General features: G+C 49.4%; 2 protein-coding genes; both read left to right on the top strand.

Moving 5' to 3' along the window:
• Nucleotides 1-1837: 1837 nt before the first annotated feature.
• FFUJ_04476 (related to GRAM domain-containing protein 2) lies at nucleotides 1838-5968 on the top strand (the record flags this gene model as incomplete). XM_023572234.1 has 4 exons in its annotated part: nucleotides 1838-2097; nucleotides 2338-2562; nucleotides 2625-5215; nucleotides 5268-5968. 4 exons carry the CDS (start codon nucleotides 1838-1840, stop codon nucleotides 5966-5968), a joined length of 3777 nt encoding a protein of 1258 aa, XP_023426396.1.
• A 2242-nt stretch (nucleotides 5969-8210) lies between these two features.
• Nucleotides 8211-10977, top strand: FFUJ_04477 (uncharacterized protein; the record flags this gene model as incomplete). XM_023572233.1 has 2 exons in its annotated part: nucleotides 8211-10202; nucleotides 10258-10977. 2 exons carry the CDS (start codon nucleotides 8211-8213, stop codon nucleotides 10975-10977), a joined length of 2712 nt encoding a protein of 903 aa, XP_023426395.1.
• Nucleotides 10978-11850: the final 873 nt, after the last annotated feature.

Raw genomic sequence — 11850 nt, 5'->3', positions numbered from 1 at the left:
TAGCAGGTTGGGTTGTTATCGTAACGTGATGAGGTCAAATGTGGGGAGGCACAAGACCACTGGTGATGGCGTTTGAGTGGTTCCGGGCCCAGATATGTCTAGGTAGGTAGGTATTCCAAGTTGGCGATGACTCTGACGGGTGGTAAAACGACAGGCAGAGCTGTTACAAAAACATGCTTCATAGGTTGTTTACGGCATTTCGAGGATCTAGTAACACGAGATCCTACTACCAAAAACGCATTCACTATGAGATCAAAGGCTAGATGGAATAATGGATGTCTTGCCTTCCTCCTGACACATCAGTCGCCTCATACCAGCAGTAACATAAGGTAGCCCAAAGTGTTCTACTGTTGGCGGGGTTAAGATTAATTAACTGCTAGACGCCCAGGCACGTAGAAAGTGATCGGGAATTTCATGACGACACTGACTCAAATGTGGAGAATGACTGCGGATTATGAGGCACCTCCTCCGTAAGATAAAATACGGGGTAATAATGCAGTGTATTTCAATATGTTAGTACTGTCACATTTTTATGTATAAGTAGTTTCCTTGGTAAATATGCCTGATTTATGATATGCACATGTGAGTAATTACCTAGGTAGGTAGGTATGTTATGGTTTTGGTCCAGCCCTTTTACCCTAAAGCATAGAACTAAAGAACAATAGGTTGAACTTTTCTATACCAAATCACACAAGTCCCCTCGACAAATAACGTCATTCTTGGATATGTATTACGGCTTTCAGCCTTCTCTCCATGTTTGCAGGCGTATTGCATACCTACCTAGTACTTACCTGTAGCCTTGAGGTTCAAACTAGTGCGTATTACGTCGTGAATAGGTCCAGTCTACACCACCAGAGCACCAAAACAACTATTTTTCATACAAGCCCTTCTGGCTTTTGTCTTTGCCCCTTATTTCCCTTTCCACGCATATGACTGAGATCCCCATTACGATTCAGTAAAACACTCTGTTATTTTCATAGCGAACTTCGTACCTGCTTTGCGCAGATGTGTAAGGAGTCTAGATGTTACTGCACCACAAAGTCTCACCCAGCTCTCCCACCGACTTCAAACAAAACCTCATTGTTTGGCCAGAGCTTCAGCAGGGATCAAGTCTGAATGGTCCCACCAGCTAAGCATCCACGGATATCATCATTGGCGCCCTCACTAGTCCACTTCACAGGGATGCGTACGCGGGTTCATCGGTTAAGTTTAGAGCTTCCAGTTGGTTTCGGTGGTTGGCTGGTTGATTCGGACTCTAATATGCCAACACCAACCGAAATACCTACGGACTTGCAAGCTAATTCACATCCCCTGAAGTCACCCTTTATTGATAAAAGCCACAGGCTTGGTTAAATGCAGTACGCACCCACTCACACACAGGTTGGAAACCACGCATGCGGTTGAAGTTGGATACCACCCAATCGAGAGGAATTCCACAGAAATCAAATCGAACAAGACTTGACCCGACTTGGCGTGGTCCAGGACCTCGTAGTCTGGCCCGTCATATAGTCGAGCTAAAACAAACCAACGACGTCAACTCTCTTATCCTTGGCTCGATCGCCATCCAGCTTTCCACGACAAGACCTCATTACTTCCCAGTCCCTAGCCTTCGACCTTTATTGAGTATTGAAAATACATAGCCCAAGTTTGTCATACGAAAATCCTTGCGAGTACCGTCAACCACGACCAGCGTTTCGCAGCGCAGCCGCCACGTCGAGCGCATCCACTCCAACACCTCCCGGGCACGCAACAACGAGCGATTCCGGCTTGATCCCTCATATCCTATTCGTCCCTCGACAGCAGGAGGCTGCGGTACACGGCGACAGCGACGGCAACGATGTCAACGACTTTGGACAACAGCAGCAACACTGGGCTGAACAAGCTGCTGCCAAAGTCAATATCCTCCAAGCGACTTCGAAGGAAACAAGACCGTGAACAGCCAGGGCTGTCCTATGACGATGCCAGTGTCTTTGCACATTCACAGTCGAGTCGAGAAACTTTAGAAAGCGATGGTACACGCTCTGGGCACATTGCAGGAGACGAGGATGAGGGAACAAGCCAGAGCCATCGCTCCTATGAGTCCGATGGAGACGAATCGTGAGTTTTATCAAATTTACTTGTCTCTCCCTGTTCTGTTTTTGTTTCCGTTCTGCTTTTCCCCTGCCGTCATCAACTGAATTCTCCGTGGCAATGATCGTCGGCCTCCATGTTTTTGCTAGTTCTGTTGCATGGGAACAGCTGCGAGGCTGAGACCCTCTCGGTCAGTATCTGCGACATCCATGCTTAAGTGGCACCAAGAGGAGAGGCAAACCGTTCTACGTTACTTATTGCACTAAGAGAGGGATGGCAGATCAAAGCTCCACACGACGCTATGATCGCCCATACTCGCGCTGACAAGCTTCACAACTCGATTGTTTGTCATTGCACACTTCCCAGCTACCTCTCTTACAACGTCGCTGCCTTCCTGCTTCGTTTTGTTTCTGGTTATTCTCGTGCCCAGCAGGCTTGGCACATCTGCCGTCCTCCCCGTGTCCACTTCCCTAGCAAACTCCACTTATCGGTGTAACCGTCTGTGCTCTCCACTGCATTTTATCAATCTAACTGGAGCCGTCGTCACTCTTTAGATCCAACTCTCGATACCCGCCGCCTTTCTCTACTCATCCTTCTCAAATAGGCCACCTAACGACAAACTCTTCCATCGTACAGGCAAAGTATCAACCAGAATCACAGCCTTCGCTTTCAGACGTCGAATCCAACAGTAGTGCTTCAAAATCGTCAACTTTCCCAGCATCGCGAACAGATTCCATCGATTCAAAAGACCCCCGGATCGGCCGGAGTAAGACGGGCTTGCTCCCTCCCCAAAGTTCCGCTCGTCGTTCGCCATCACCTGCTGGTAGACTCAAGGGTATATTCAAGCCCAAGAAGAGCTCTGGGAATAACTCGAGTCCAGAGCGTCGCCCAGCAAGCGAGCCCCAACCATCGTCTGAGACTCGCGACGAACAACAGCCCACCATCTCAGTGGATCCAGATCCTGATCAAGACTTGCCAGTTCTCGAGCCACCAGCTGCAGCTAAGGTTGCTTCGCCCGAAAGACGGACGAGGGTACAGCCCAAGGTTGACACAAATATCCCGCCTCGAACTCCTCCAAGCGGTGACAAACCTGCCCCGGTTATAGTAAACACCCCACCTACACCTACTGAGTTCGCCAACAAATCCGGCCAGTCGTCTCCCGAGAGGAAGTCCTTTTGGAGTAGTCCAGGGAACAATTCGGGTACAAATGGCCGTCCTTCCTCTCAGAACATGAGTGCGAACAGGAGGAGTCGATCGAATTCACAAAACATCGGCCCCAGCAAACTCTCTAACATTGTATCCGCTCCCTTGACACCGACCCAAGAGAGTGATGAACCAACGCCTACGGTGAATCAGAACCCTTCAGGTGGTTTTTTCTCGTCTATGATATCAGCTGCCCAGAGCGCTGCCAATTCTTTCAGCAACACCAGCCTGAACCTTGGCGGAAACAAGTCTCGAAGCGTGACTCCCAACATACAAGAAACACCCGAATCCGACGATACCCAAGACAACATCGAACCTGCCCCAGTGGCGCAAATGGCGGACAAGAAGGAAAACAGAAAATCCGCAGTGTCAACCATTGGTGCCGGTGAGCTGAGTCTCAGTCAGCTTGGGCTTGCCGAAGCTCCCAGCCTTGTCGCATCTCCAGTCAACGCCAGGTTCCCCGATGTGTCTGACACGCGCGCTCGGTCTGAATCTGCCCCCGTCGATTCTCCAGTGAGTCCTGTGGAGTTTATCCCAGAGGAGTCTTCCAGTCGCCCACGCTCACTCTATGAACCCGTGAGCCGCGAACGCACGCCTCCCCCTCCCGAGCTTACGAACAAAGAGAACGGCGTGCAAAGAACATCCAGTCTCCGAAGTGCTCTCAAACAGAGCCACAGGAAGCGTGGAAGCTCTGTCACTACTGGAACCACTATAGGAGCTGCGATTGCAGCTGCGAATAATTCACTAGCGCATCCAAATCTGAGCGCACCCAAGCTTACGGGATTCGCTATTGCCAGTAAGAAAAGAAATCGCGATTTTCACGATTTGTTCAAGAGTGTGCCAGATGATGACTATCTCATCGAAGACTACAGTTGCGCCTTGCAGAGAGAGATTCTTGCGCACGGCCGCCTTTATGTCTCAGAGGGTCATCTCTGCTTCAGCAGCAACATTTTTGGTTGGACAACGACACTCGTTATGAGTTTCGATGAGATTGTATCTGTCGAGAAAAGAAGCACTGCACTGCTCTTCAAGAACGGTCTGATGATTTCGACACTGCATGCCAAGCACATTTTTGCCAGTTTCACAAGTCGGGATGCCACATACGATCTGATCGTGAATATATGGAAACTCGGTCATCCTACACTCAAAAGCACGCTAAATGGTGTGAGACTTGAGGGCACCGGTGGCGACAAAACGGAAAAGGTTGATGCTGAGCCTCCAGTGGAGGAGGATGAGACCCACGAAGGCTCGGAAACAGATGACGAGAGTGATGATGAAGAGGAGTACTACGATGAGGATGTCCATGAGGAGATGCACAATGCTAGCATAGCTGCCGAAACGAAAACCAACGGAGCAGATGCTGACGGTGAGAAGGCTGCCTCCAGGAAAGCATCAGGAGCAGCACTTCCAAGTGGGCTGGCATCTGAAGAGTCACCGCCCGCTGCAGGAGGCTCCGCGGACTTCCCAGGCCCAGCTGCTCATGCACCCACTGAATGCGGCGACACAGCATCACACTACGACAGAGTGGTTGGCGACGATATTATCCCGGCACCACTTGGCAAGGTGTACAACCTCATGTTTGGCCCAGCTTCAGTTACATTCATGTCGAACTGGCTATCGGGAGAGCAGAAGTGCTTAGAGCTGCAGATGGAGGACAAGAAGGGCCTTACACTGGATAACAGAACGCGAACATTCTCTTACATCAAACCACTCTACGGCTCGATTGGACCAAAGCAGACTAAGACTATTACTTCTGAGACATTAGAGACTTTAGATCTCGAGAAGTCAGTCAACCTTACCTGCTCAACCCAAACACCGGATGTGCCGAGTGGCAATGTGTTTGCGGTCAAAACCAGGTACTGCCTCTCGTGGGCTGAAAACAACGCCACTAGAGTGCAGATGAACTGTACAATTGAGTGGTCCGGCAAGAGTTGGCTGAAAGGTAATTGCAATAGCTCTTTATATTAACTAGATTTGATGCTAACATGGTTCAGGACCTATCGAGAAAGGTGCAACTGATGGCCAGACTACATACGGAAAAGACCTGTTTGCAGCTATCAAGGCAGCAGTATCATCCAAACCAGGAGGAGCAACGCCGGTAGCCCCAGCACTTAAGGGAGGCAAGAGGAAAGGCAAGAAGGCCAAGCTTTCGCAGTCAAATACTGGTGTTGTCGAGACCAGCGTTGCGCCCAAGCGGCCTGCTCAGACAAGTTGGGGTGTTCTTGAGCCTGTACGCGGAATCCTGGAGCCAATTGGAGACATTATTCAACCTCTTCTCACTGGAAATGTCATGTATGGCCTTTTGGTAGGGTTGTTGGTTGCCACCTGGTTTGGCTTTGGTTTCACACCTAGTCGAAATGTTTCTTACGGTCGCGAACTTGAGGGCGTCTACCGACCGGACAGGATTGCTGCTTATGAAGAGATGTGGCGAAGAGAGGACACTGAGCTTTGGGATTGGTTGGAGGAACGTGTCGGGATGGACCGTCTACAAAGCGAAAATGCCGAGATACGCAAGAGGGCAATGGAACCCAAGACAGTTGAAGAGAATTTGCGTGCAACTCGAATGGGTGAAAAAGAGGTGGAAGAAGCAATTCGAGTCACAGAGGAAAAACTAAGAGTACTAAAGGGAGTTATGGAGAAGAAGAGCAAACCTGGCAGATCGACTGGTGAAGATGTTCGATCACAGGGAGTATAGAAATTGTGTATATTTTAGTCATGCACCATAACCTGATGGGAGTAATCAGCGAGCTCCTTTGTTCTTTTGTCAAATACCTTTGTAACAACAAGAAACTATCGAATATATCTATTAGATGAGTCAAGCATCTTTTCAATGCCAAGATGGGCTCGTATTCTGTCGATGGATGGTTACACAAGTGGCGGTGGGTGTCTACATGGCAAGGCCGGTGATGATCAGATTGGTCAGCCTTATGCAAGCCGACAAGCCAGTGGCATTCTTGGCTTAGGACAAGGAAGCTGAGCGTTCCTGCGTGGGCCCGGTTTGGTTCTGGATGTGGTCAGATAGTAGTTGAGTACTACTACTTACTATAGGTACTTTGTAGACGTTGAGGCGTAGCTCCGACCACTCAAAGATAAACAGCCACCGGTTTCGTGCAGAACCCTGCGAGAGACGCAGACAGAGGGGGTTCCATGGACAATTGATACAGCGTCGAGATTGAAGGATTGAGGGTTAAGGTATTTGGTATTGACGTCAAGACCATAGGATTAGCCCACCTACCCTGCAGCATGAGAAATGCAGGGAAAGCCGACGATTATCATCCAAATTCCCTATCACTTGGTATAGGTACTATTTGTTACAATCACCTGGTTCACTAAGGTAGGCTAGCTTGTAAATGGCCTGATTCCACGACGGGCTGAACAAGAAAGAACGAACGGTTCGGAATCTTTAAGACGTTTCGGTGTGACGCAACCACGCAGCGGAGACTTTGTATGTGACTAAAACAGCTTACCAGTCTCGCCAGTCTCCTCCAGCAATGTCTAGTGTAACAATGATCATCAACTATTACCGGTAGGTAGGAAGAAATTGACATTGCTAAAGTAATAGGAAACAATCAGCAATACCGAACACGCCTTCACTACCTATATCGAGACCGCAGTTTTCAAGGTCTCTCAGCACGTAGAGAGTTATGGCGTATTAGCTCAGCTCAGCCCAGCATCCTCCCAGGCATTCTCTAAAGCCGACTTGCAGTCAGTTTACTATGGGGGGCCAGAGCTGTGTCCGCCTTGTTGCCTACCCTGCTTCTTCCCAAGCCACTTGAACCAAACGACAGGGATGACGATGCAATTGTATTGGATGAAAGAAGCAAGTTCCATTGCCGGGGGGCCCCCGCGTATAGACGGGTGGGGGATGGTTTGTGCTGCAGTTCCATTCTGAGTGAGCTGTGCGAGGCTGATTCTGCTCTAGTCTTCTCTTTGATGTATGTAGGTACATGCAGTACTGTATGTAGTACCGAAGACTCACAACTCCCTGTTCATTCCTCATCGTCTCATCGGATTCAAAAGAGCCTTACCGGATGACGGAGCTCATCCGGCTTCCTAGGCACTGCCCGGAACAAGATCTTTCGCTACAAGGCAACTCTGTTCATCTTCTCAGCAGATCCCCAGGCCCGGGTCCCACGGACGCATACACACTGACTTGACTGACTACCTGCATCGTCTGCATTGGATGGATACAACCCAACACCTCTGATCCACCTCCCTCCACTCCCACCGAGCCGCAAGCTCAAGCTCTAACTAAGCTCCAAGTCCTAGCCCAGGCCTTGAGTCCTACACACTCTTGTCTTATTCGCCCTAGGACAGCATCCTTGCGAGCTGCCTCTCCAGCTGTTGAACTCATCTTCCAGTGGTAATAAACCCCAAAACAATCTATATCGACTATGGGTGGCGCATACCTCTGACTGTCTCTTTATTCGGGGAGGCTGATACCATTGCAATCTCTCGCCTCTTTCGCCATCCTTGGAGTGCCTGCTTGGTCTCGCTTGGATCACTTTGTAATTGCGACAGCCCAACAAGCTCAACTTGGCAGTACAAGCTTTGCTTACAGGGTCTGGGAGTAGAATACAAAGCCTTTCTGTTGACTTTCGAAATGGAGTCAAAAAAACGTTTGTCCCTGGATGGGACAAACTCTGGCTCGGGACCCTCAGCCCTACGCCGGCTCACTCGAAGCCCCAGCCATCGTATAAGTCTTCGGCGATCAAGCACTGAATCCACATCATCATCCTCCGTCTCCTCGATCGCATCAGAAGACAGTGAGGCATCACCAAAATCTTGTGTGTAAGAGACGATTTCCCCTTTCATACATCTCGACAAGTCCTCCCCAGACTCATTGGTGCATTAGGACCCGTGGTACTTCAAGCGACAACTGCGCTCTTCATCGATTCATCGTCTGGACTGCAGTCAAAAGAAATGAGTGCGACAGAATGACCCCCCAAGAGAAGCTGGAGTGTCCCATGCTGCGCTGCCGTAAGCGATTTGCCAACCACGAGCTCATGCTTCAGCACCTATACTCGTGTAGCTGGCTCTCCACGAGTGAGTATTGGTGTTACGAATGCGGGAAATCCGAACGATTCAACGATTCCAAGTGCAAGCGATGCCTGGGTCACCCATCGCGAAGAAAGAGGATACTGTTCATGGCAAAGAGCTTCTTCAACTCCCTCGGTCACAAACCTAAGAGCTCAGCCCTGGAGGATCTTGACCTCGACAGTGACATCGGTGAATCTGAGGCACCACCCAGTTACGATCTCGCAGTGGCACCAGGTGAGCTCGAGCTACCTACGAATGAGATCCATGAGATTGGCTCCAGCGGTATAGTTTTACAGCCCATATTGGAGAATGAGAACGAGGCAGAGATAAGCCCAGCCCCCATGCTCACACCTTACACCTCATCGCTGCCTACGCAGAACCAGGCACAGACTCTGCCTGCTCACCGCGCCGAGCTCGAATCAGATGCAACCCTCAGCGACCCCCTCGATTTCATGCTGCCGCCAGGCACTGTCGTCCCTGTAAACCTCATCGACCCTGGCTGCAACATAAATTCCGTACGGCCCACCCTTCAGCTTCATACAGAAGGCCTAGAAGAGTACCGCAGGGAACAAAAGAGACGCAGTAAGGGCCAGGTCGCACCTAGCACCTCGGTTCGCTCGACAGCCAGTACAAACTCCACGTCGAGCACAAATACGGCGGACACTACTTTCAGCAGAGAAAGCTACAGTATCTCCCCCATCTCGTCCTTCTCTGATCAATGGGCAAGTGCACCAGCCTTCGACTCAGACTTCACCTCCACTGAGAATGGCTTTGGAAGCCCAGGAGGCCTCCTCAGGACGAACTCGTTCGCCATATCTCACAAGGCACCCGCAGCCAAGGGCTGGAACTCTCTCGAAAACGAGGCAGGCATGTCCTATGACTCCCAACCGACTGAACTCCCCACAAACATCCACATGCTCGGTGCCTTGCCTGCCACTAAGTCTGATACTGCGAATCTTAACCAGCCCGTTTTCACATTGAATGACTCCTTCCTTTCCTCTACTTTCGACCTTGATGCCAACATTGCCCTCATTGACAATAATGTCACGATGCCACCGTCCCTCCATCCCATACCACCTCAACCGAAGGCCGAGTCCTATCATAACCCTCGGTCCCTGATTGGCACGGCATGGAGTACTCTCCAGATGCACGTCGCTGACTCTCTGGCCAAGCTTCAGCATATCACCAAGAACCACCTAGTCATACAGCTCAGAAGTCTTACGGCTCCAGTGATAGCTACAAAGGGTCTCGAAACTCTCATGGATATCATCGAAGGTCGTCAGCCGACTGTTCCCATCAATGTCCTCTGTTTTGTTCACTTGGTCTACTGTTTCTCACTTATTGTTCACGAGCAAGACGCTGCAAACAGATCTTCGGATCTTTTCGTTCAAGCGATGTCGTACAGCGCCTTGTTTTCACGTCAAGATCGCCAGCTGTATATACAGATTGTCGAAACTCTGTGGAAGCCAGCTGATATGAGCAACGCTGACCTTGTGAACCTGGTTCGAGCCAAGACATCACTAATGTCACACTCGCCTGGCTCGAAGGGGAAAGGAATTGAGTCCAGAAACATGATGTCCGCCAGTGTCGACTCGCTAGCGTTTTTAGCAATATATTTCCTAGACCAACTGGAAAATGCTACCATCCATGTGGTAGACGACGCGGAAGTTCTATCGTCTGATCTCTTTTTGGGCCACTGCAATAGCCTAGACAGGGCTCCTATGGATTCGACACAAACCATGGCTGCAAATCTCATACTCAAGCACAACTTTCAGCTCTATACTCATTATCAAGCCTTTGCAAATAATCTGAACAACATCGCTCGTCGCGCCAATTCAGAGTCGACGCTTCCACGGCGCTTTGAACTCGAGCTTATGGAGTGTGGAAAGGTGAGTGGAAAACAGACGCTCGGAGGTCAAGACAAGACTAAACATTCCAATGTAGATGCACCTACCCCCAGACATTTACTTCGATGGCTATATCCGCTTTGTTCGAGAACAGATGGATTCTATTTATTGCACGGCTACAGCAGAAGGCTCTTACCGGGCTGTCTATTACCGACAATGCATTGAGCTTATCAAAACTGTTATTGGTGTCCCGCTACAACCGACGGCTGAGCACGCAGTTCAAAACAGTTCAGTGACGCAGGACGGCTTTGATGATATCGATGAATTCTTCAATGCCATGTCGCCGAACAACTTCAATTTTAGCCCGATTGGCCCATTTGATGCAGGGCAGCCTTTGGACTTCTCATGCCTGCCGAACACCATTGATCCTGGTACTTTGAACCCGCTACCACTTCCCACGCCTGCGGACACGAATTCGGTGCAGGCAACTTCAACAGCCGCGAATTCACCCCCTTCTCCAGCTCCAGCAGCATCCTCCTCCTCTCCAACAGCAAAAATCAAGTCGGACAGCAGTTGCAAATTGTGCGGATATACACCTGAAGGTGATCCTCGATGGTTCAGCGGCAGTATGGCCAAGCACATGAAACTGCAACACTCAACAAAACCTCCAACCATCTACCGCTGTCCATATCCCGGCTGTACAAGTCAGTACAAGAATAGACCAGACAATTTGCGCCAACACCAGATAGAGAAGGGTCACTTTCTAGAGGGACAAGACGTCGTAAAGCGATCGAGCAAGCGACGCAAGATTGAGTGACGTTTGGTGCAAAGGGTTTGAAAAGGTAATTGTTTCTTGCAGAGAGCTCTTCGTGGGGACAGTTACGAAGGGGCTAATGCTGATGTATTCGTTTTGCTTCCTCGACTTTCCTTACTATTGTTTATAGACAACATTTGCATGGCGTTTTGGCTGGAAACGAGCACCGGAGTGCTATTTCGGAAACATAATATAACGGGCGTAATGCATTCTCGTTATCAAACACAGCAGTTATTAATATATGGATGGTTATTGCAATTTACGGCGTGTGCTCATACCACGTTGACAAGTTTCAATACACGGAGTTGCTTCATCTATTTCGTCTGAATGCCCACCGCAATATGCAGTTTCACTTGAGACAAATCAGAACATGACTACGTGGATGTGTAATGGGTACGGAATTACACTATCAGCAATTTGAGCACTGGGCAACGAACACATACTAACGCATACACGCTGATATAAATACCCTGCAGTCTCGTGTATCTCATCTTTTAGCAGTAAGTTGAAGTCAATTCTAATCCAGGGAATAAGTAATCATAAATTATTTTCCAGTAATGCAAACTAGGCCACACTAATGAAGTACTTAATGAGCAAGATGGTGACGCTACAACTGCATTGAGGTGCAACACGTCAATCTTTGGCCTGCTGGTCCCGTTTCTGAACAAGCCTCTGACTGAGAACGGAATGCTCGGCAAAGCTACTTATAGGACAGAGACTTGATGATTGGATCAGTCGAAAAGCACTCGGAGTCACGTGATAAGCTTGTACGGAAACTGAAGAAATACGAAGAAATAGAGGTAGAGGTATAGTTGTATATATACATATCAGGGTTATTAGATACCTGTACGAGATGGAATTGATAGGGGTGTTACT

Source organism: Fusarium fujikuroi, chromosome FFUJ_chr02 (genome assembly GCF_900079805.1).
Source record: "Fusarium fujikuroi IMI 58289 draft genome, chromosome FFUJ_chr02".
Taxonomy (NCBI): Eukaryota; Fungi; Ascomycota; class Sordariomycetes; order Hypocreales; family Nectriaceae; genus Fusarium; species Fusarium fujikuroi.
This window is presented reverse-complemented; position numbering and strand designations above follow the sequence as displayed.